The following is a 26785-nucleotide window of genomic DNA, read 5'->3' as shown; positions in this document are numbered from 1 at the left end:
CAAAAACAGAAATATGCAGAGGAGTTTAAAAGCATGCTCTCTTACCTTTAGATCTAATATCCTTTGCAAGAGAATTGTTACAATTTACTACCACTACAGCTTACAGCGTTTCTATAGTTTGATTACCTGCAGTGTTAACCACCAACCTCTGCAAAATACTGAAAGGCATGTAATAACATAAATAGAGCCTTACCAATCATCCCTTTCTCCCAGTCTTCTCTTTCCCAAGAAAACATATTGGAGATGATGCAACCTTTCTGAAATCAAGGTACTGAGAATGAGGAGAAGGATTTCCCTGCCTATGAAGGGCTACAAAAAATAAACTTTGACCTACCTGATGTGCCTTGTTTGCTGTAGGAGAATTCAGTGCTGAACAGTCTGTCATTTGCCAGTTCACACTGAGCACCACACATGAATCCTGACTTTTAAGTTTTGACTGTCAGAACCAAAAAATTCATTAAAACAAATGAAAACCTGTAATTTCTTTCTCTGCTTTTGCCTTATGTGCCACATCTGCATGCAGCACCTCATCTGCAAATTAAACCTTTCACTCAAAACACCCTGAAACATATTTATAGACTGATTCACAGTTTTACTGATTTATTAAAATGATCTCTTTGCATTGTCATACAAGTAAATGTAGATTCGTTTCTACTAGATAAATATCCCCCTATTGCATCGTGTCAGATTCTTCATGATTATATAAATGCCATGGGACTTTCTGTAAGAGATGGATTAGTAAGAAATTAATAAGTAATTACCCATGTTTAGTAGATAAAGCCAGATCCAAACTAGTGAATGTGTTACCTGTGACATAGTATCAACAAGCCTGTATTTTGATTTTTTGTGTTACAGCTTTAAGGAGATATCCTGTGTATAATGAATGTATATTTGCAGCTATCTCAGTATGTGTCAAAATCAAATAATACTCTACCTAAAAGGAGGGGCAACCAAGGCATAGACATGCACAAAACCCGTGCTGGAGCTGATGACCAAACCAAGGTCACTGTGGACAGTGACTGGTCTAACTCCTATTCCAGAAGTCTGGGGCAGAAATCTGTTTACTTACACTTAGCCTGCTTTCATACCCAAGACAACACAAGACTTAGCTACCCTTACTCCTTCCTTCTAGTAATTTGGAGATTAAGGAGGTAATTCAAAATAAAAAAGATATGGGTCAAATATTCTCCATTTTACAAGGAGACTTCAAACCAGATTTCCCAGGGATGAGTGTTGTCTAACAAGGCTGAGGTCATTCTAGGACTTCCAGTATCTCCATCTACCCCATTGATGCCAGTTTAGTGTAGATAAGTTCAGGGTTTTTGAGGGAAGAGATAAAGAACAAAAGTGACTGTGACTCTGCAATTTAGTGACTGCTTTAGGCACAGAAGGAGGCAAGTCCTGTTCCCTGATTTTTATCTAGCAAATATTTAATCAGTATTTGGTATTTTTTACTTAGCTACCAACAATTAGTAATTCTTTAAGAAAATTATAACCAAACACATTTAAAAAGTACTCATTTTTATTTAAAAGCAAAGAAACAATCTCTCACTGAGTACCTCATTTCATTTTATGATGAAGTTCACACACATAATTTCATTCTATCTTTTAATTTCAGAGAATTAAGAATTAATTTTACTCTTGTTCATGATTATTAATAAGCATGTACCAATTAGCATATATAAAGCACCAAATTTGACATACTGTTTATGACAGAGGCCTTATTTGTCAACTATTTTATGATCTTGCACTTCAGAGGACATTTGGTGGGCATCATTCACACGTGGGCTAAGGAACCAGAAGAGTTTTATGGCCACATGGTCTCTTCCTGTTCATCAAATGTCTACAGATGCCACCTCCTAAGTCATGGCATTTTGAGGTACAGTGTAGAGAAACCCAAATAGCTTCCTGAAGCTTACAAGTTGACCATGGTTATGGCTACTATGTGATGATGGCACACTGTTTCCAATACCTGATCTGTCTCATATACAGCTAGTTCTTCATATGTACCATAGATATGTCATTTGCTTCTCTGGTTTCCAAGAGGCTATGTGATCAAGAGAGGAATCAGATGCTCATGAGAATGCTCTTTATAGAGACTGAAAATATGGAAGTGCTCAGGTAAAATGTTTAAGAGTGTGGTAGTTTGTTAAAGATGATGGCACCTTGGCATATTTGTGGTTGCGGTCAGAAAAAAAAAGTGTGTTGGGAAGCTGCCTTGCTTCAAAGGCAGAAGATTCCAGCACAGAGCTTTGACTCTCTCCAAACATCATTCTTCTCCCCACCTACTCCCCAGACTGAATGAAACAAACAGTTTGACAAGGCCATGTTTATCCAAGTAAACTATTGTTCTTGCTCTCTTGTGTGCCACCCTCTTTGGTACTACCTCTGTCACAGGTATTCCACCTCTATTGTTCTAGCAGGAGAAGCACAATCAAAAGGAAAAGGTTAAAATTGAAGTACGTGGGAGTTAAGCTTGAATGACTGTTACAAGATCAGACAGATGCACTTTTTTTTTATTTAATGTTATTATGTGATATAGCAAGTCATAGAAAGAAAAGCAATTAAAGAATCAGGAACATTTTATTCATTTATGCTACTCTGCTGAAGGAAAGCTTTTTCCTGGATCTTTGCCTTTGTGAATATATTACATCTATCCTGGACTGCAATCCAAATGTCTAGAGAAATAATAAAACAGTAAGTTAGGAGAATTGCCTTTTTCATTGTGTAAACAACCTTCAAGCACTGTTTTGTAGAACTTAAGCACAAATGCTCTAAAATACCAGAGTACCATTTAATAGACATAATATTGTTTGCCATTGATGGAGCCAAGCCAAATGTAAACAGATCAGTTCTCTGAAAATCTCTCAGGAGTTATGTTTGTTCTCAAAAAAAAGGATACCATGAGTGCTATAAGTCTTTATGGGAAGAAAGAAAGGATAAGATGGGACACAAAGTATAGTTGCATTCTGGGCAGCTCTAGTGGTCTGAAATCTCAGTCAGGGAGGTCTCAGGCAGAGCTCAGTGTCACACTGACTAACAGCAAGTACTGTAACTATCAGGAAGGTATTCTGGAACCACAGATCTAAACCTGACAGCTATTCAAAACAAAAATGTATCTGTCCATGCTCACTGAAATCTGAAAGCTTCAAGATGACATACTCATGGTCATATTAATAAGACTCAAGATGACAATGTATAAAAAGACAGGACTTATTCAGACAGGACTCTACATTCCTCATGCATTTGCTGTGCTGCAATAGTGCACTCACTGCTGGATGGTAGCTGTCATTTTCCACATCCTGAGATCTCAGTCCTCTTCAGGCAGAAACTTACACTGAACTTGACCTTTTTCTCATCAAAGTAGAAAAGAACACAATGCCATGTCTTGTGAAGCAGTTTATCTAAGGCATGTTCAGTTTGAGCAAGTGCCCATAGGTTCCATTGGCTCCCTTCTTTCAGTGAGACAGGCAAATAGATGCCCAAACATTTCAACAGACCCCCATAGAAACAGAACAGATGTGGGTACAACCTGTAACAGTGTCACGGTGTGACTTTGGTTTGCCAACCTTAATATATTTAATTTCTTTTAGAGACGGGACCCAGGAGTAGAGACAAGGCAGGCTTAAAACTTAGAAAGGTACAAGAAGAAATTTATTAATAACACAAAAAAATATTCAGAATAAGATCCCTAGATTGTTTCCTCCTCCCCTTCATTCAACATTTCTTACCAACAAATATACAGAGAGCACTTCAGTCAGTGATACATTCAAATAATCAGTTCAGTTTAGTTAAGAGAGAAAAGTCCCTTTTTGGTTATGGCTTAGGGGGCGTCTTCACCTTCACAATCCACATCCGCCCGGGAAAAATATTGCAGATTATGATTTTCCTCCCATTTCTGTCACAGTCCTTTCAGAGCTGTGCAATGGGTTATGTCACACACATGGGGTAGTACTTTTAAAGGCAGGCTGCTGAAAAAACAAGATTCTCTTCATCTCCTTCACTATCAAATGTCTCTGTCTTTATTCCAGTCTCAGGACAGAGAGAGCTTCATTCCCCGACGCAAAAAGTCATCTTTTTCTCTATTAAATGTCTCTGTTCACATTTCAGTCCCAGAACAGAGAGCTATATTTCTCCAAGGCAAAATTAAGGTTCTTCTTCTCAAGCACCCAAAACCTCCCCAAGTATATTTCACAGTTTAAAGGAATTTTAGTGAAGTCACAATCCCCTTAGCCCACAAAAAGGTTTTCAGCTACTTATCAGTTCGCATCTTTTCAATCTCTTCCCATCAGGAACTTTATCTTCATTGTGCTGACTTCTGGAGTCTCCAGGCTTTATTCCTTCCCATTCAGGAGAGCTTAGAAAAATCGAGGATCTTATCCAGGCATAAAGAAGTTACAATTGTATCCAGATCGTGAAGAAACAGCATGGGCAGCTGGAGGCCTCTTCTCTCAGAACGTGGAGGGAAGGGGGAAGGCGGAGCCTTTGGTGGCTCCCTGATCCCCCCTGCTCGGCCATGCCACGTGGAGAGGGGAGCTCCGGGCGCGCGGGGCCATGTGGTCAGGGAGGGGGGCTGGGACCATGCGGCCGGGCCAGGCCGCCCGCAGAGCCGGGGCCGGGGTCCCAAGCTGGGCCCCCAGCAGAGCCGGGGTGCTGAGCTGGGCCCCCCGCAAAGCAGGGGCACCGGGCCGGACTCCAGCCCCCCAGCCGGGGACCACCACCCCCGGAGACCGGAAGCCGAAAGAGGGCCAGCAAACCTGATCCGCTGTGATCTGTGAAAGCGAAATAACTTTTCATTGGTTTCCCGAGCTGTCCATCACCAAATCAGCTCTCTGATTGGTGGCAGCAGCCCACAGGGGAAGCTCCCAGAGGTGGGAGAGCCCCTCCCACTTCCCAGCTTCAGGGAGCCTGCTCTGAGGTGAATCCACCCCTCCCCCCAAGCACGTGAAACCAACACAAACAGAAACACTACAATCCCAAGGAACACATGGGTATTTTTCACACACCTAACAAGGAGACATCACCCCACACAAGGAAATAGAAAAACATCATCCACACCAAGGAAACAGAAAAACACACAGTCATGGAAGTACACTAAGCGTGAAAAAAAAGAAGTAATAGTATAAATACTATCGAAGATATTTTTCACAAGTATCTTACAAATAATACTTCAGAGCTGCTCTTTTGTTTCACATTTCTACTAGACATGTTTTGACTTTAAAATAGTACATAAAATACTGTTGAGCAAATGTACATACATGTACATACATATATACACACATATATATATAGTCAGCAAACACAATTCATAGAAGTCACAGTAAGAGCATTTTAACTTCTGTAAAAGGAGTGTTAAGGCAGCAATTTTATTTAAAAAGGCCATCCCTGAACAAAACTTATCCATATTTGTATGAAATATACTTTATAGAAGTTTAGCACACATATTTTAATATTTCATGACTATCACTACAGAAATAATCAGTAAACTGAAATTTAGGTCATTAAAAGCACAAGATGTAATGAGCAGCCAAGAGTCATTCTACTGCAGCCTTAACAACATATTTCTAACAGAGAGCTAAGTCACAATTTGGTTATTATACCTTTGGCTATTTTATACCATTCATTCTGGTTTTGAGCACAAAATCTATTTAACAATGGCAAGTACTTACATAACCAGACATCATTACTGCCTTTACAGTAGACGGTCTACATTCCTACATTCAAATTAATAAAGTTGTGCAAGAAATCATCTCTATTTCTTTTTCAGCCAATGCTTTCCTGAACACATGCAAGCAGTTTAGCAAGTACAATATTTCATGAGATTAAAGAGCTAGAGATAATCCAGAAAACTGCAAAAAAATTAATAAGATTAAGTTATAGATAGCCCAGTGTACTGAAGTAAATTTAGCTCATTCTATTGGGCTAAGATGCATGTAAAAGCTTTTACTTTCATTAAACCTTATCCCTGAAAGCTTCTTTACATCAATATCATAGTATATCTCAAACTGAAAATACGTTAATAAAACAAATATATCTAGGATGGAAAAAATGGATTTAAAAAATAAATTACATTTCGATTGGTCTATAGATTTGGGAATCAGAGTAGCTTTTCTAATACTCAGACTTAGAATAATCTTTTATGCCTTGCTGTTGCAGTAAACACTTTTTATTGTTCTTTTGTTTGATAGCAGTTCATCAGAGACAATAATGCCTTACAGAAACAGAAAATTTTGCAACCAGGTATTCAAATAAAAATACTTAAATTTCCATGCAATACACCATCTTGACATACATACACACAAATATACATAAATATAAGATATATTTTCATGTAATAAATATAAAATGTTCGTTAACATCTTAATACAGGAAAGGCAAAGTCTTGGCACATCCACCAAGACAAGGATGCATGCTTCTTTCAGAAGTGCCTTGTTTTCTCCAAACTAGTTAGAATTTTGTTCTATCCCACTCCCTTCCTGCTTCCTTGGCTCCTACTGATTTTGCTTTACTTTGTAAAGCTTACAGTGCTCAGGCATCAGGCAATAGACCTCGTCTAAAGACAGAATTCCAACTGATCAATCAGTTGTCAGAGACTGAAATGGTTCATACCTCAAACATTATTAGGAAGGAGTTTTGGCCATTTTAGCAAAAACTGTATAAAGAATCTACAACCACCCCTCCCTGAAGATGCCTTTGGACTGTGAGTTAAGCTGCCTAGATAAGATAAAGGAGACACTACCCTTCAATCACCTAAGGTCTAGGAAAAACTAAACAAGGCTGAGAGAGTAGAATGCATCCACAAGAAACCAAACCCAGCAGAAAATCATCCCTGGCTGGGTTTGGGGTGGGGGAGGCCATAACCCACAAGGCCAGGTTTGCACAGACTTCCCCCCAACACCCAACAAAGCAGGGAGCAGGAGAGTTTTGGGTGTGTGCTGTAACCTGTGGTCAGAGGCAGTGAACACCCATCCTCCCCTACACAAACCCACCCAGCTGTGAAACCCCCAGCCCCAGGAAGGCACATCCACAGGACATTCATGGGAGAGGCAGCGAGGGGGTGTCAGAATCCATCCAAGATCCACCTCTGGGAGGTACCTGGGCAGTCCCACCTGGCCTGAACATACATGAATCCAATGGATTCTGTTTTTCAAGGGGATCCTCACTACCAAGAAGACCAGAAGGAGAGGATCATCAGGATGCTGGTGGCCTCCATGGAGCGGTGATATTTTCTTATATCTGTCTCTATCACTCTCTTTCTGTCCTCCCCCACCTCTCTTCTCTTTCTTGCTCTCTCCCTCTCTCTCTCTCATATTTACTGTTAAATGAAATCCTTACTATTGAATTTGGCATATGGTCTCATTTGCAACTTTATCTGGGCAGAAGCATTTCTCATAGTTTTAAGAACTGGTCGATAACATCAATCTATGTATCTAGTACAACAACTCACATAACTGCTTACTTATCAGGAAAGTTGAATATAGTAAAAGAAGGAACCACAAACACATTGAAAAAAATTGCTCTACAATCATTATCAGAAGACACTATTAAGAGGCAATAAAAAATTGCCCAGTTTTAATAAAGTATGTTTAGGTACTTTTTTTTTAAAGAAGCAAAAGATAACAACAGAAATACCCATAATTACATTTATGCAAATTCAACAGAAATCTTCAAGGCTATACATCTTGCAAAACTTTGTAACTACAACTGAAAAGCAGAAGATTGGTTATAGGACATCATTAAAATCAAATATTCTAATCAATGAATACATTGCCAAACACAGAAACATCTGGCGGGTCACAACTATATCTATCAAATAATAATTCTGTAAAATTTAATCTCTATAATTTAAATTAGCTTAAAACATAGGAAATGAAAGGAAGATTTGCACATAGGTTCTGCCACCAATGTCTGACACCTCTTTTTCCAAGGATATCTCCCCATGCAGACTCAACAGAGTGAATGCCTGGGGTGGGATCTCTCAGCCAAGCCAGGGCCTTGCTCCCAGCATGGATTCAGATGCCCTTCTGGCAGCTTAGTAATGCCAGGGCGAAAGAGGACAAAATGTCCTTTCCCTGCTGTGGCATCACCAAAAATTCAAGTTGTGTCTTCAAACTGGCCACAAGGCTTAAGTGCACACGCATTGGCAGACCTGCCCAGGTCCCACTGTGGATATGGTCAGGTATATGGTTATTTACAAATTTGAGGGCAGCAGCTAAGCCCCCACCAGAGAAGGGATACCTCACAGTCCTGTTGTAGCCACTAAACATGCATGGACAGCTGGTAGCCAAGCGTTTGGCTGGAACACGCTGCACAGCAAGCCAAGGGAGCAGCTGACAGAAATGAAACACATGGCATGAATACAGGTGCCATGTCCAAAGTCTGCTCCAATAGCTACCAAAGTTAGAAGAAATCTTCACAAAAGCCACAATCTATCAACTCACTAGTTCTTCAGTTTTAGTTACTTCAGGTCTTTTACAGATGGCAGATAGATAAAAACATATTACTTGGTAATATTTATATGACTAATGTATTTTAAATGTATGAATTTATATAAATGACAAATAGAAGAGATCAATAGCTATTACTTTTACCATGCATGCATGATAAACATAGACTGTTTTCCAAGAGAAGAAAAAGCACACAAAACTGAGATGGCAAGTAGAAACTTCACAGTGAATTCCTGTAACTTATTTTCATAACTACAGCTCACAAATACTGCTAATAAAATTGCCAGTTATTCACAGTCTTATTACACAGTGGTTAACAGAGACTTGGGAATGCATACACTATGTGTAAATTGCCTTTAATAAAAGCAATTAGATAATAGAACTAATATTGTCATTTACCACCTATGAGTACAGGGACATCTGGTGGACAATATTGTTACTTTATGTATTTTTATTAGACATTTTTCCTCCAAAACTCTACAGAGTATAAATTCAACCTATTCAATGTCTACACTTAAGAAATACTGCACACTTTTATGTTGCTAAGTGACACGTACACCTTACAATAAATTAATCTTAAATGAATAGTTTGTTTAGCTGAGATAATTTTTTTCATTGTCTTTGAGCAAACATCAATTTAGCTTTGGTTAGTCACAACTTGTGGCAAACATTACCCCTTTTAAAGTGAAAACATATTTTTCTGTAACATTTTGTCAAGAGCAGCGAAATTTAATCTTGGACCTCAAAGTATATTTTGTTCATGAGTTTAAATAGGATTTTTCAGAAATCAGTTTTATTGTAATTTAATTCCAGGTCTGTAAGTACTTGGGTGTAAGTGATTCACAATAATCCCTACAGCAACTGGAATCCAGAAGTCTATGCAGCACTGCAAAAGCAAAGCAACTGTATACCAAAAGCAGGATAGTTGTTTTATTCCAGCTTAACACAAGCAAATAAGAAAATAGATGCTCTCACAGTGAACCAAAGCAGTTATTTGCCATGAACAAGATAAATAAAAATAAAAAAACCCCAAAAATCTCAACTACAAAATCACAAAATACCACCAGACTAAAAAAAAAATCCTAATTAAAATCAGAGTTGAGAACACCTGCCATATTGTCTTAGTATAAGCTGAGAAAATGGACATTACAGTTCAAGACAATCTCCAATATCCACAGCATTTTCAGAGATCTGGTAACAGAACAGGTCTGGGAAAAAAGGATCATTCACAGTAAAGGGGAAGACTATTAAGGGAACTGTATTGGTTTAAGGATGAATTACTATTACAGGAATGAAAGACAAGGGTAAAAAGGGGTGGAGAATACTGCATGGGAAGCACCAAACAGGATAAAACAGAACAGAATGAAATAAAAAAAGATGTATGAAAAATGCAGCAATGTTCTGAATCATTGCTTTTGAATACATTACATGCCTGATTAACTGGAGAAAAATAGAAGTTTTATGCTGGGCAACACAAAGCAGCTTCAAGCAGCTAGGACTCTTATTCTCATAAGTTTCACGTCAATTCACATCAGTAGTGTTAGGTTGTAAGTCCCAGCAGAAAATATCATTCAGGGAAGAATGAACAATGCAGAAATAATGTAATGCAAGTTTGGCTGAAATGATTGTCTAGTCAACAATGATTGTAACTAAATGACTCCTGAATATACATTCAATTTTTAAAAGACAGAGAACAACAGAATGTACAAAATTCAAAATTCCTTTCTGTTTATGTAATTTGTCTGGTGCTGTCTCTGAAAAACAACTTCTGCCTTTCCACTCCATCAGAGAAAGCACATGGACTGCATGTGGTCTTGCCTCCCTGTACAAAAACACGTGTCTGAATTTTTACTTTTTTTATTTTTGTTTCTCTAGCAAGGGTGCAGAAACTCCTTACTATCTATATCTTGCATGAGCAACTCAGTGTAAACTTATCAGGATAATCTGTGTTGAGACTCGTGCTGATACTGCCTCCTGATTTTGTACAGACTATTAGTAAAAGAACAGCTAAGAATAGCTTCCTTCTGTTCCGGTCCCCAGAATTTCTTGTAAGATTTTTAGTTTTATGCTGTTGAGAAATAATACACTGCTGATAATCTCACAAAGGGACAACATACTGAGGACCTTAAGAAGATGGATTTACTTCAGAATAAGCAACAGATATGTGGTAAAGCTTTATACTGCATGTGGGACACCCCAGCTCAGGTCCCTGATCTGTATAAGCCTCAGGATGGCGTTATTGCATTGTCCTCATATGTCACATAAATTGAATGACTGGATTTCCAGACAATTATTTTTCCAACAACACTACAGATTCCACTCAGTTGAACTAACTAAATAAAATCTAATCTGGAAAGAAGAGCAAAACATTTCAATGTCTAAAAGAGACTTGGCCTTGCAACTCCCATATATTGACAGCAAGACCAATATCAAATGCACTGAAAATACCCCCTCCATAAGCCAATCCCACCTCTATCCTATAATGTAAATAAAAGACACCAAATAACCTGACTTGGATGATTTAACCAATTTTCCCCTGTGACTCTCGGCTCCTACCAGGATGTGACAATAGAGGTGCTGGAACCTGAGCACCCATTGCAGCTTTGAGACTTTTGTGATACATGACTTTCATTTCCTCCTTACCTCCCAGTTAAAGGGTTTAAATAGTTTCATTTTATCCTAGTGAAGTTGTTTGGTTTTTTTTACCTTAAAATTCTCTAAAAAGGAAATTAATTTTCAACCTTTGCCTTGGGTTTTTTGACTTAGAAGACTTCATTCATTTCAGTGGTTCTTGATCAGCAGCCCATACAGCTCAATTGCTACAAGGAAGGTGTGATCTGCTCAATTACTAATGAGCTGTTAGCTATATCACAGTTTGTGATATGAAAGTGAAGGTATTTTTGTATTGCATCACCCTCAAAGTAATTTTGAAAGAAATCCACTATTAAAGAAAAGGGCAAGAAAAAGAAAGCAAATGATAGAGGCAGTCAGTCAGCCTCCAGGCAGAATAAGATTTAGGAAAGCAAAGATATAGTGTCTATGTTAAAGTAGACAAGCCAAGAAAATAAATTGCTATGTATTGGAGCCAAAGATTAAGTAAATTCCTTTCTATTACAACTGAAGAAACTACAATAGTAGTAACAAGGCCAAAAGAGCAAAGATCAATAGCAGAAGACCATTGGATGGCAAGGGTTATAACAACATTATGATAAAGAAAAGCTAGCAGCATTTGCCAAACTTTGCTTGACAAAGGCTAGGATCACTGGGACTGGCAACACACAAGACATTAATGAGGTCACATTCTGATTGAACAGTCCTTTTAAGCATTAGATATGTCTTTCTGAAGCATTTAATTTCTTCAGTGATTAATCAGAAAATATGAATATGCAGCATGCCAAAAGCACTGGATTTTTTTTGTTTAAAATCTCTTACCTTTAATGAAGAGAATTTTTAAGGCTGTGCTCGTAACAGAAGACTGGACAACCAGCAGCCCATGAGTCAAACAGGGCATGCAAGGAAATTCTGAATAGTCCCTGAAACATCCTGCAGCTTTATGCTAAGCCTGTTTTACACTGAAAGATAATGGTAGAAAGCAGAGGCGAATTTGATATGGGCCAAGAGGAAGCACTGAGAAACATTAAACAAACTTGGCTGGCCAGCCAAATAAACTGGTAGCATTGCAGAACAAAAAAAATCAATTACATGAAAACAAGACAAAGAGCTTGACTGAGGCAGTGACAGCTGGGAACATTCAAGTCTGGCCTAGAAATACAGTCCCTGGCCTGGAAACACAGTCAGTGCTCAAGTTGTCCTGGGTCATCAGATTAATGGCACATGAATATGGAGACACCAAAGCTGCTCTTAGGCATTAGTAGCTCAGGATACCATGACTCAGATTGATACTGGTGCTCCTCAAACTCTGCAATACATTCCCCAGCACTGGAACTCAAAGGGAGTTTTTTGTTAGGGATGGACAGCTCTGCACATTTTTTTGTTAGAGATGGTCAGCTATGCCTTAGACAGCAAGCCCTGAAAGATGTGAGCTAACTCTGTGCTCAGTACATCTGTTTCATGTGTCCCACTCTCTACATCCCCCTGACAGCAGGTTGTAACCAGGTGGGGTCTCCTCTCCCAGGCAACCAGCAACAGGACAAGAGGACACAGCCTTAAGCTGCACTTAAGGGCAAGTTTAGGCTGGACATTAGGGAAAAGTTCTGCACAGAAAGGGTGACTGGGCATTGGGATGTGCTGTCCAGGGAGGTGGTGGACTCACTGTCCCTAGAGGTGTTTAAGAAAAGACTGGATGTGGCACTCAGTGCCATGGTCTGGTTGACAAAGTGGTGTTATGTCATAGGTTGGACTTGATCTCACTTGATGATCTACGTCTTTTCCAACATAGTTAATTCTGTGATGGTCTTAATATGTTCTATCATAGTTTGACATTATATTATGAGAGTTTTTTTCATTATCTACAACATTCTTTAGTCCCTTACTTTGAATAATGAAAAATTAAATATAAAAACATCCTACTAGTAACACCTGAACAGAAATAAATGTGGCAATTTAAAATAAACTGCCTATCTCTACTTTTACTTAGCTTATTTATAACTACAACAAAGATGTACTATTCAAACTAAATAATACTATTGTCAAACTGAATCTTGTATATTTTTAGAACCAATAGTGTAAATCCATTTTTTGGTTAAATTTTTGCCTTAAGCATTTTATTAAAAGAACCCTGACCATTGTGCCATAAGCACACTTCTTGGCAGAACAGGCCTACAGCTCAGGTCTCTCATTAATTCCAAAATTTATAAAATGCTCTCATTTTGTAAGAGCAATGAAAAACATTTATTTTTGCCATTTTAGTAATGAAATTAGATCACTATTAAAGATTACAAAATGAGAGAATAAATTATTATGTTTAAATACAAGAAAAGTTAAAAAAGCCACAAAAAGGTATTTTCTTTAGTGTTCCCTTGCTCCTACTGACATGAAGGACTGGGCATAGAATGAACTGCCAAAAAAAGTTCCTCGGATTCTCTGCCTTTGAAAGAGGAAACAGGCTCACTGACAGTTACAGTAAGGAATAGATCACCTTACTTTTGTAACTGTACCATACAGTCATCTGAAGCATTTGGAATTGTCTGGGCAATTCAATAGTTAATTCTATAAACACAGTAGTATTCCATCACGTTTGCTGAGCAAGTTAAAGTAGAACACAACTTTCATTGACCAGAGGAAGAGAGTAATTAAAATAGAAAAAGCCCCAAACACGACTAAAGTAGCACTGTTCTGCAAGTATTTTTAATGGATCAGGCCCTCAGCCTTCTAAAATTAATTAATGCTTTAATGAAAGTTGTCTGTTATCTGACTAGCAAATCTAGTTTTTCTAACATCCAGCTACCCTGGATTTCAATTAAGACTCAGAGAGCCAAGGACTGCTGAAGAGGACATCATAAATGATTTATGGATGTCCTACTTTTGTGTATGGCACATTAATTATTCGACTTAATGCATCCATATGGTTTTCTAATTCATTCATTACCAAAGGCCTCACATTACAGTTATTTCATTAAAGTTTATATCCATTTTCAGGCAGATTCTTACAAAGTATATTTTAAAATTAAAGCCACAATCAGATTTTCTTATTTAGTCTCCAGCTTTCAAATCATATATTTATCTATTCAGTTATTGCCATATTATCTATTTCTAGAGGAGTTAATTGCTGTTGTTTTGGTTTGGGTTTTTTTAATTAATATATCGATCAGCATTCTAGAGATTTCTTGCTGTTTCTTTATTTATGTGGTCTTTTACACATGCAGTTTCTCTCTCCCTCTTTGCCCAGCTCCAGTCCTTTGTGCCCAACCACAAATGCACACAGTATGCCAGAGGGGTGTTCCTACAGCTATTAGCCACCTTCCCTTCTCCCACCCCAGCCCTCCTTTAACAGGGATTCTACCAGGGTCAGTCTTGATACCCTTAAAATTAAGCATATGTCAGAGTAGACAAGGGACAGAGGGGAGAGCTCTTTAACTCATGTACCTACAGTTTAAACAGAAACCAGGAGAAGAAAGGGAGTAATTTTCAAGTTAATTTCTATTGCCTGTACACATTTTTATTGTAGCTAATTAGGCAGAGCCATGGCATTCTGTAACACCATTTCAGAGAAAATCTGTGAGAAATATTTCAGGGACAATGCTTATTTTTCATCAACAGCTTAAAACAAAAAACATAATTTCTACATGGTTTCAGCTTTATTTTGCCTAAATAATATAAAGGCTCTAAGAGTGCAGTATTTAAGGTCACTCTTCCACTCACCAAAAACATTCATGTTTTAAAGACCTGACAGCTCAGAAGACTGCACCACTATAAGACTGTGTGTTACAGTATCTGAAAATAAACCGTTATAACATGAAATTACTTTTCTACATGAAATTGAAATGTCATATACATTTGTAAAGAGTAGCCTCCAGAGCTGTGTTCTTAATTAGACAACATACCATGTGTTGCAGAAAGAAAGCTTATCAGCCACAATTTGGCTAAACAAAGCAGAAAGCTGTAAGCATTGCCAGAACACCACAGGACCATAAAAGAAGAGATCCTTACTTCCCTGAGTGCATTTCCGAAAAGAAAAAAAGATTACTGATATGATTAGTACCAGCAGAGAGACAACCTCTTATTCTGAAAGTACCAACAGAAAAATTGGCAAAAACATGAAATTCAATTCAATCAGTGACATTATATAAATTTAGTTAAGCACTTTTTAATTTAAAAATTTTCATTTACATTGTCATTGATTTCTATGCTACAGTTTATTAACAATGACTTTTCCCAAGGAGAACATATGATCTTAGCCAAATTTGTACAAAGCAGATATTCCACTATTATTCTCCAACAGCTAAAAATGTTTGAAATGGAAATCTGCTACAATTCATGTTTAAATAAATATTGACGTAGCATATGCAGTCAACCACCTTTCTACACTATTAAACACCATTATTTTAGCAGTCTTGATATATACCCCCAATGCTCCTCATGATGCATCTATCCTATACTCAATTCAAAGCACTGTATCCACCAAAAGAATTTCCACCAGTTTATTGTGTTGCAGAGACAAGTACGAATTAGCTCCATTACAAATTGTCAGTCATGGCTGACCTTCAAAGGAAGGAGGACAGTGAAACACCATTTAAATGCTTTCAGCAGCAAGAAAAAAAAAAAAAAAAACAGACAAAGAATTTGTACCTCTCTGCTTACTTCTCTGGACTATTCCCCTTTCCATGAATCAGTTTGATGTTGAGGTGACTAAAAAACATCATTCACCTGAGAGCTATGCTATAACATTTGAACCCTAGTATCATCTGAGCCTGTGCATTAAATTTCAGAGTCCAATATTTATCCTTTGCAAAAGAGATGCCAAAATGCAGTAATGCTAGATCTAGGAAGCATTTTAAAAAGTAAATTATGTGTTGAGAACTGTGCTGTGAAAGATAGTTTCTGCTCCAACATATTGTTTGGCTGATTCAAATATTGTTTGGCTTTTTCAAAAATTTAAAACTATGTTTTAAAATATCACATATTAATGTCATGATGATAGAAAAATAATGCTTTTTTTTTTTAAATTTTTCAAAAGCAGTTTTTAATAGGCTTAATATTTAAGGGGTTACACACAGGAATACATTATGAACCATCTATTAAGGAACTTTACAGAAGCTGTCACTTTTCCTAACAAAGTCAGAAGTGAAGAACCAGAAGGATTATTCCAGAGGCTGAACTGCCAGATCCAACAAAACATTGACTGATAAGGAAACACATGATGTCTTTCTGTCTTTTATCTGAGTGTCCTTTATCTGCCTTTTCAAAGTTACTGTAGGGGACTTGGGTTTTCACAAACATAGTTCTCTAAGGGTGCTAAAAGAATTTTTAAGAAGTGCTTCTGAATTCCTTATTCCTAAACATTATCAACACAATGCATAGATTTATTGTGGGAAGTAGTCACTGATTTTCTATTGGTGGGCCTCATGATCCCAATAGGGCCATCTAGCTTATTTATGATTTTGAACATAAAGAATGTGTGATTTTAGTGATGGCATCTGTAACTCTGCATGCCAGGAAACTTTCCCTTTCCTTAGCCAAATTTAGGCAGTAATAGGTTTCCACTCACTTATAAGAGGAAAAGAGAACATTGATAGAGCTAGAGCAACCTCCTGAACTTCTGAAATACAAGCCTGTCTGCACAGTTCTAGGTAATGAAGTCAGTCCAACCAGTGCAGAGTCCTCTAAACCCAAACAACAAAACACATAAAGTGCAGTCTGGACACTGTCATAAAAAAGCCAAAGATTTTCCACTATTGTCTAAATCTCTGTGTCTTTTCTTCTGGAATTAATACAGCATGGCAGAGAAATAGTATAGAAGCCTTTTTCAATCAGAATAATAAATGGGGCCATGTAAGAAACAAGTAGGAGGGGGGGTCTTGGGGGCTGCTTTCAGAGGCCAAATCAAAACATACAAGACACTGGATCAGCCCAAGAACAATACTTCTCTGAATTTTAAGTTGGCTGAAACAATGTAATTTGGAACAAACAAATAATTTCATCTGCAAGTATGAGAAAAGTGATGCTCTCTACCCCTTAACTCAGCAACTAGATAATGTGAAATGAGAAAAAGCTCAAACTCAGTTTTCTCCCTTACCTCCTTCAGAGGGAGGCTTTGATCCAGGTCTCCAACATTTGAAAATACAGTTTAAGCAACAGTAAAGATCTTTGATTTGGCTTTTTTTTTTTGGCTTTTGATTTTGCATCTGAATTTAATTTAGTGGAAATGCTTTTAAAATTTAAAATTTAAAATTTAAATTATGACTTAATAAAGGTTTTTTCCTACAGGACAAAACTCACATATTTGAAGAATGAAAGAACATAAGCAGATTCTGTTCTGCCACACACAAGTATTTAATTTATAACCGGGACTGGCAGTAACATGAATGAATACACAGTTAAAAGAAATATGGAACAGCTGACACCTCCTTTAGAGATAAACTGCACAAGGCTAACTGTCAATGAAACTTTAGGCTTTAGCTAAAAAACATGTAACATGCCTGCTCCTGAAATCCTGTTTTCATTTAAAAGGTGCAGCTTATAAAGAAAATGAAATGACTTCAAGAAACATCTTCACTAGAAATGCAGGAAAAGGAACGCTGTGACTAAAGGGGATATGGGCAATTTGTGGAGGGTATGACCAGCTTTTGTGCAAGTGTAACATCCCGCTGAATGTTACAAAAGCATCCCCGAAGTTGCCAGCAGTAAGATAATCAAACAAAGCACTAGGTCACTGAATATCCCACTAACATTCTTTTAACATTTTGCAAATCAGAGGACAAAAAGGAGCCTTAAGGAGGTTTTAGTGCATGTTACAGCCTAATGCAATCATTCCTGTTTTCCACAAAGACTGACAGCGAACACAATACCATGCTAATGGTTCAGTATGCAATTATCCCTGCTGAAGTGCACAGAAGGAAGCAGAAAGCAAACGAGGCAAACTAATGCAGACTCTCTAGATTACTTTGTGCAAACAAAATCCAGAATGACAGAGCTGCAGGCTACTAGGTCTATTTGCAGGGCTTGCTGCAGATATGTTATGTCGAGTGTAGTAACTTAAGGAGCAATGGCGAGCATCAATCTCTTAGTAGAAGGTGGACTTGAGTCTAGAAGCCAAACACTGTGAAGACCTAATATTTGGGGCCCCAAAGTAAAGTGTAAAAAGACACAGCAGTGATTAGAACAATCACACTAAGTGTATTGACTGATACTGCCCACTCTTGAAGTGTGACTAACATTTAGAGCTTGTTAAAAATTCAGCACTGTAATTATAATAAGATCTTAATATTTCACTAACAGCATGGCACTTTTTCTCTGCTACTCCAAGCGTTGCATCACAAATACATGACCTGGAATACATGACCTGGAAATGGAGATGGATACAGTTGATACCTTATTGATTCTAAGATTCTACTCCTCAGAAAGCTCCTTTGAGAAGTCACTGCAGAGACATGTATTTTTTATTTATGCCTCTTTGGCCTGGGTTACTGCCAATCCCTTTCTTAGGCCAGCAATAACAGATGTTCAGTGACAAAACATGACATCTGACTTTTTGTTATATTTCATAGATAGTTAGCTTGGCTGTTTGCCTCAGCACTGTTTGACCTGTCATTCATGGACTACTTGCTCTTCTCACTCATATATTTTGCCTTACTTGCAACCCATTGTTTTAGCTTAATATACTTTCAAAAGTATTTTTCATCTCTTCACAAGTTTTTAGAGGGAGTGAGCTTAGGGTACTCCTACCAGCCAGGAAGAGTAGAATACAAAGAGCCCTCTGAGTCGCAGCACCAAACTGTGTATGATCTTTCCATACACCAGGAGGTAAATGGTTTTCTAGAGTCAGAATTTGACAAACTCGAGGCTGAGACCCCAGGGTTAAGCAGAGCATTGAAAAAGCAGCTCCTTAGTCACTTCTATTATTGCAATGTAGCATAATTACACCTAGAAATAGATAGAACTATACATATACACATCTACATCTATCCCAGTGAAAATTAGGGCATTACTGTACAGGGTGGAATGGGATGATAAACCTACCAGTTTAAATAACTTTCAAATTGACCATAGTATAACATATCATGCAACACATGATGCAAGGCAGACAGTGCATGAGCATCAAATCACTTGCTTCAGTAACTGTGCCTCTTCCCTTCTCTAGGTCCCAAAGAAAAACACTTTTATTCTTCTAAAGGTGGTCTCCTAAAGGCAATCCTAAATTTCTGTCTAATGGATCATGCTTAGCTATCAACATTTCTCACAGACTTATATGTATATTTATCAGGCTGAGACTGTAACATTTCAAGATATCTTTACTGATTATTCAGCATGGCCTTACTGGGCCACTTAACTGGGGAGATGCTGAGCCAGCAGAGGCTGACACAGTGTTTGAGAGATAGAACAGTTCCTAACAAAGAGAACTGAAGAAAGGAAGAGACTTCATCTTATGTCAAGGTATGGTATTCAGTATCAGGAAAAAGAATGATAAGAGATTCTGGAAAAACAGTCAGTCAGTCAAGTGGACAGCTGGTGAAAAAGTGAAAAAGGCTATATGTGAAAAAACATTATCAGAGCATCTTCTTGTCTTATGATTCTCAGAAAGTCATTTACCTTCTGGCACACAAAAAGATCACACACAACTTGGTGCTGTGACTCAGAGGGCTCTCCCTATTCTACTCCTCTCATTCAGTAAGACTCAGTGATTTAGCCTTGTAAAAGAAGGCATCCTTTATTACCAGACTGCCAGTGAGAAGAAACACTCATTTTTCATTTAAAGAAAGGTAAAAAAAAAATTGCACAAATAGTGCTCTATGTTCATGAAAGAAAATCTACATTAAATGCATTCACAAAAGAAGCAGCTATATGAAAACATTTTTTGGACTGAAAAGAACTGTAAGCATTGGATGCCCCCATCTTTTTATCAGAATCTTTTCACAGAGTTCTTCTTACAACCCCCCACCAAAACCAAAACCAGACAGTGGAGAGAACTGCAATGCTCAGAAGAAAAGGCATATAGCAGTCTGGTTCCCATTGTTTAGCTGGTCTTTTCAAGGAAGAAAAAGTGGATGTCCTGTGTGCTCCTAGGGGAACTTGGAGACAACATTTCACATGGATGCCATGGCTTCATAAGGAGTACAAAGATTTAGAAAAATAGACATTTCTGGCAGAAAAGAGGTGTGGGAAGATGAAATAAAATTTAGGAACAAATAACATAGATAAATTTTAGACTTTAACACTGGTAATTAAACCTGACACATCAGGATATGGGGATTAAAGAAGAAATAAACTTTTACATCTGATAAGGCCATGTCAGCACAAAAGATGCATCTTTTCTGACTATGTAGTACAAGGAAAGTTATATAAGAATACAGCAGTACTTGTGGGATGAAGTGTAAAAGCAGTTCTGCTGTGGTTTCACAGCCACATCATTCTCAGCTACCCAAACCCACCCAGAAGAAGCCCACCTACTTGACCTATGCCCAGATTTGGAAAGGATTTCAACATTATTTCAACATAAAATGTGTTGTTTAAGCTGGGATCAGCTCCAGATTAAGATGGCACTAAATGTGATGTGTCTGCATGTGTGTATATCTAAATAGGTAGTCAGTGTGCAGTTGGTGCCTAAGCACCCATTATCATCAGTAAAAATCTTGTCACTACAGCCATTTGGAATTAGGGAACTCACCCTGAAGCAGATATCAAGGCTGCATTGTACTAGTAGATTAAATACATCTGGTACTGTTCTCTGGCTGTGAGAAAACTGATGTGGAAATGGTCTATGTCAGCACTAATCTCCAAATCAGGATGATCAAATCTAGTCTGCCTACTGGATATGGCCTCTGACCTATATTAACTCCCTTACAATCCAGAAAGTGTTTAGAAGCATGCTAGATATCTTAATAGATTACCAGCTTGAATATCTGGTTCCCACATGAATATCTACTTATAGATACATATGTTGCTGTGCTTTATTTTTTTTATTTGAGAGAATCCTCTCTCAAAGTACTAGCACCTGAAGTTCTTCCTTGTGGTCTTCAGCATGCTTGAAAGTAAACAGTTCAAATACTGGAGACAAAACAGATGTGATGGTATGGAAAGCTATAGTTCTGAGGCATTTAGCCTTACACAGCCCTACACAAAATGCCACGGAAAAGGCAAAGAGAAGCTCTATGTGGCTGTCTGTGAATCATATGTCCCATTGACACTAGCTGAAAGAAACTAATTAAATCAATTCAGTTCAGTAACACACGTGAATCAAACAAAAATAAAGAGATGAGCTGAATTTTAGGCTACAGTGGCACAAAGCACTGTGGCATTTCTAAGCAACAGAAAAAGAAACAGATTTCATGCTTACATAAGGAGGTGTATAGTAAGAGTGAGGTGTGAAAGGGAAAATTGTGATATATTGAGCAAGTTTATTACCTTTACATTTCTGAATGCAAGGATATGCAGGATGCAAGTGAAAAAAGCATCTGAGCAGCTTGGTCCAATCCTGGTACAATACATTTGTGTGCCTGAGAAAGGCTTTGGACAGACCAAACTACATCAGGTTACAAAGGATGATGCTTTAGCATATCCATGAGGTGATAGTTTAGACCAAGCCTGAGCTGTAGCCTTTACTACAACTCTAGTACACAAAACTCTATGTGTTTTCTTTTTTTAATAAGTATGTTAGACAATATTTTCTATCATAAGTGATTATCCACATTCTATTCCCACTTTCCATGTACTGCCTTGACCTTGATGGTTCTTACATTCAGTATTGGAAAGACTTGGAGTAAACATAAATAAACTTTTTGGGAACTTCTTCACTGCACTTCTAATTCAATGAGTATATGGTTTCTGAGATGCAAAATAAAAGCCTACAAATAGAAAACTCAAGTGTTAAAAAAAATTATGCAACTCTGTATGTTATCCAAGCAATTCTCAGATGACTTGGTCTCACATCATCTACAGAGACAGCTAAACAGAACATATGGGTAAGCACTAAGGCATTTATAGAACAGTCAAAATGCTTCAAAGAGCTCTGAATTGTCCTCACTTCCTTCAATAAACAAGTGGAACTGAACACACACACACATGAAAACAAACAACAGGAGCTTAATATCAGGTAATGTGATTGCCTTTAATTATATAAAACTCCCTCCCAGAAAATTAACACGCCTACTACAACACCTCTAGTTTCAGTAAAATTACTTAAGGTGTTCTTTATTGTTAGAGTCAAAAAACATCACTTTTTGACACAATACCTGCAGAATTCTTGGCTTCATAGTAGTCTGCTGTGCATTGGCAACATTTCCCTTGTCAGATGGTTTAGTCCTTAGCACAAAATGTAACCTTGTGATAGTTCTGCATTAGGCATCCATTCACCCTACATTTCCACCTTGATTATGAAAAAAAATGGACCTCGAGTCACTGAAATTAGTTTGGATTCAGTTTCCTCTCCTCTGCAGAGCCAACACAGCATTGATTTATTTAAAAAAAAAAAAAAAAAAAAAGTTGCTGGCTTTCATACTAAATCACAATGTGCACCAGTCATGTAACTGGATTACAGCAAGCACTAACAGCAGCAAATGCCCTTTCAAGATGAGCAAAGAACAACATTGCTAAAGGCTGGAACAAAAAGAGTCAGCCTGGGCAAAACAACAAAAATGGATGCTTGCACTATATACTAAAAACCAGAAAGCAGCAACAGGCAGTAAGTGCTAACTCAAAACAAGGAGGGAGCGATACACATGCAATTCAAAACTATCCAGATTCCCTTGGTAATTACATTAACACCACAATCTAATTCAGGTGGCATTCAAGAGGGAGAAACAGAATGTTGAAGTACAGAAACCTGGAAGGAGCAGGGCTGTGCTTGGATGATGGCAACCACCCTGTTGTGAGACAGCTGCCCTTTTAAAGAAGGCATCTTCAACATTTCTGATGGTGGGACTAGTCCAGCGCAGTGCCGGACTCACAACACTTTGGCTTCAAACATACACTTGCTTCCCCAAAGGCTTTTTCTGAAAGCATGACACAGAAACAAACCACAACCACCGTCCTTCAGCACATCCAGAGACAGCTGAAGAACCTAAACAACAAACAGCTTTCATGTCATGATTAGCTCATGCTGTTATATCTCCCCTTAAAGCACATATGGTTCTCAGCCAGAACAGAAGGCTTCAGAGCAGCAGCTCCATCCTAGAAATGCAGTAGCAAAGCCTCAGACCAAAGTCACTTAATGAGAACTTAATATAGATTTAATGGGCCTTTTTTTCATATGAATTTATCTGCCAGTTGAAAATCTGCCTCATTTAACTTTTAATGGCGACACAGAGCCAGTCAGCTAAAATCAAGGTAGCCCCAGAATATTTTGCAAGATTCTTCCATTACTAGTTGAGGACCATGGGTCTCCTAAACTGTGCAAAACCCTACTAAAATAACAGCTCATAGGTAACAGCGTCATTTAATGAAACGAAAGCAGGGCCATACCTATTCTGAGTTCCTTGCACTAATTGAAAGGTTTTACCTTGAGTGGAAGTGAAATAACGCTTGCACTGGAAAGAAAAGAGCAGTACCTCCTTTTTTTGTTTTTTATCCTGATTATTCTTTACACTGTCACTACTTTACTGCATTTGGTGCATTCATGAGGGCAGATCTCTAGAGTACCATACAGGGAGCTCAAATGGGATTTTGAAACACTTGGTGTGCTAACATGCTCTAGTGTTCTATGCTCTTTTTTCCTTGTTTGTAAAGGCCATTCTCCTTTAATCTCTCATCATCCTTTGAAACAAGCAATTTACACATTTCACTTTAATCTTTATTAGTTCACTCTAATGAGTGCACAAGCCATTCTAAGTGGCTCTTCTTCCCTCCAGGAATCAAGGAGAGCTGCCTCTGCACAGGGGTGAGGAAGGCAGTGTCTGTGCAGAACACATACAGACTGTACTGTGCACCCCACCAAGGACAGCCCTCCTGACAGCAAGCTGCTCCACTGGCACAAAGGGTGAGGATGCAGCAGGGCAGCATCAATATATGGTTAAACTGACATGCCCTTCACTGCAGGAGGGAGCACTGCTATCACCACCTTCAGAATGGGACAGGTCACACACCTCACAGTGGAGGGTTCCCAATCCATACGTCCCAGAAGAAGTGCATATACCAAAATTCTTATTCTTATTCTTATTCTTATTCTTATTCTTATTCTTATTCTTATTCTTATTCTTATTCTTATTCTTATTCTTATTCTTATTCTTATTCTTTGCAAGAAATAGGTTTGGTTTTTTTTTCTAACAGCTAAGTAAGCATGATGGTGGATTTACCAGAGAAACAGAAGAGCATTAAACCTTTATGTCACTCTTTAAAAATCTCTCTGCCTCTGTAGAATAGTTCCTTGAAGTACATTTTCTAGAATAAGTTTGAAGCCCATCCAGTAAAAACTGTGCAAACATCAGTCAAGACAAGAGGATCAACAGCATTTGAGGCAAAGGTAAGGTCTTTACCTACAAAGAGGCTATATTCTGCACTGGTTCACCAGACTGTTTGTTAAATAGAGTGTGATTATATGAATGTAAATTCCACCAAAGTGAAGAAATTCAAGACAAGTGGTCATTATTTAAATTTAGTCAGTCAGGCTACCCAAAATTACAATCCATCTTTATTTATCTACAGGCATATTAATTCACAAAAAAATAAAAATCCTCCAGAACCCAGAAAAAGTCACTTACCACAATAATCACATTCGTTGTAGGAATGGGAAGATTCTCCACTTCCAAATCTTGACCAGTCATTGCTAAGAGATTGAGGGATGGGTCATAAACAGACCTGGGGAAGGCTGATTTAACAATTATTGCAGGGTGCAACTTGCTTATTTTGGTGTGGGAAGAAGAATGGAAATTTTGTTTAGCATCCTTATAGTTGTCTGTATCCAGGCTTTTCTCCACACTCTCCACATGGTGATAAATAAACACAGGTTTTCCGCTCTTTCGCTGATGAATTGCCAAAAAGTGATCACTGTCTCCAGAAAAGCAGCCTGTAGAAAGAGAAGAGTAAGATTAGAATGTCTCTCTTGGCTATTCTGTAGATGGCACTGGAAATTCTACAAGATCTTTGAGTTCTGAGAAATTTGGAAAAATATTTTTGGAATATAAGAATTCACTTAAAATCTTACAATGTGTTTTCTATAACAATATAGTAACAGCACTACACAGTCTTTTAACTATGTGAATTCCTAAACTCATTTTCACAGGGCTTTAAAAATGTTATTTACATTTTCAGCCATGGCTATATTTAAATATATATATATATATATATATATATATATATACACAAAAGCAGAACACATGCTGAGCCAAGCTCAACTTCTGCATTGATTTCGACTTCAATTGGAAAACACATGCAGCCAACTTACTGACATGTTTTATCACCCAGTAATATCAAAGATGAGAACAGCAGTGATAATCTGTTATAAATGGGCACTTGAGGAGAAAAGGTCAAGAACTTGATCAAAAAATCACATTTAAAAATGTGAGAAAATTCAGACTAGTCCATAATCCTAATTCTGCATTCCTTGTTCAGACCTTTCAGCCCCTTATGCCAACTCTTGCTATGACCCAGCCTTCACTCAAGGATCACTTGGCCAGCCAATGGAGCATCTGTGGGAGGAGATACAACTGTGTGGATTTGGCCAGACCTTGCACACCTTGGTGCTGAGCACAAAAACCTCTCTTAGGTTAGGGAACTGGAGACAGGGAATTCGAGCATTTCTAATGAAGAGTTAGAGAGAGCTGGGCTTGTTCAGCCTCGAGAAGAGATGGCTGAGAAGGGACCTCATCAATGTCTCTCAGTATCTGAAGGCAGGGTGTCAAGAGGATGGAACCAGGCTCTTTTCAGCAGTGCCCAGCAATGGGACAAGAGGCAATGGGCAGAAACTGAAGCACAGGAAGTTCTACCTGAACATGAGGAAGAATTTCTTTACTGTGTGAGTTACTGAGCACTACAGATTGCCCAGAGAAGTTGTGGAGTCTCCTTCACTGGAGATACTCAAGAACAGCCTGGATGAAATCCTGTGCAATGTGCTTTCAGATAACCCTGCTTTAGCAAGGAGGTTAGGCCACTGGTCCCTTCCACCCATACCCACTCTGTGATTCTGTAATTACATGGGTTTAACTTATTATATATTATTAAAAAATAAGTTCTCTTTTAAAAGACAAAATATTTCCTGATGATGTCTTTATAAGAGGAACTAAGACTAAATTTTTATTTGGCTTTCAGTTTTGCTTTTTATTTTTTTTTTTTTATGGATGAAAAATAGTGAATCTTCAATGCCTTTATGCTGAACAGAATAGCTGCAGTTCAGCTCCCAGTCTGGAAGGCAGTCTATCTGACCAGAAAAATAGGCAAGGCTCAGCTGCCTCACAGATAAAAAGCAACTGAAGTTGCATTAGTCACCTTCAGAAAAAACCCTTGAAGAAACCCAGGTAGAAAAGGGACTTTGTGTTATGAGAGAAGGGAACCTAAAGAGCTCACTCTGATCAGCCTGGAATTTCCTCTTCAGATGCTGCTGGAGTTAATGGCAGTGTTAAATTTGAGACCAGATTTTTAGTTAAAAAATATAAAATCAATGTTATTTTAATTCTCATAATGAGCTACAAAGAGAAGCTTAGCACCAAGAACATTTCAATTCAGGGTGAACAAGAAATCATTTTGTTCTATTCAAACTGAATTTTTCCTCTGATTTTTTTTGCTTCTGTAAG

At 38.0% G+C, this 26785-nt stretch overlaps 1 protein-coding gene across 1 annotated transcript in view; it reads right to left on the bottom strand.

Annotated features, from left to right (window-relative positions):
* The window catches only part of PTPRR (protein tyrosine phosphatase receptor type R), a 141168-nt gene that overhangs the window by 101980 nt on the left and 12403 nt on the right, over positions 1-26785 (bottom strand). Inside the window, exon 2 of the mRNA XM_056482107.1 lies at positions 24758-25062. Coding sequence (XP_056338082.1) covers positions 24758-25062 — 305 coding nt within the window. The remainder of the gene's footprint in view (positions 1-24757; positions 25063-26785) is intronic.

This window comes from Oenanthe melanoleuca, chromosome 1A (assembly GCF_029582105.1).
Source record: "Oenanthe melanoleuca isolate GR-GAL-2019-014 chromosome 1A, OMel1.0, whole genome shotgun sequence".
Classification (NCBI taxonomy): domain Eukaryota; kingdom Metazoa; phylum Chordata; class Aves; order Passeriformes; family Muscicapidae; genus Oenanthe; species Oenanthe melanoleuca.
Note: the sequence above shows the minus strand (reverse complement) of the source record. Positions and strands in the feature narration are given on the sequence as shown.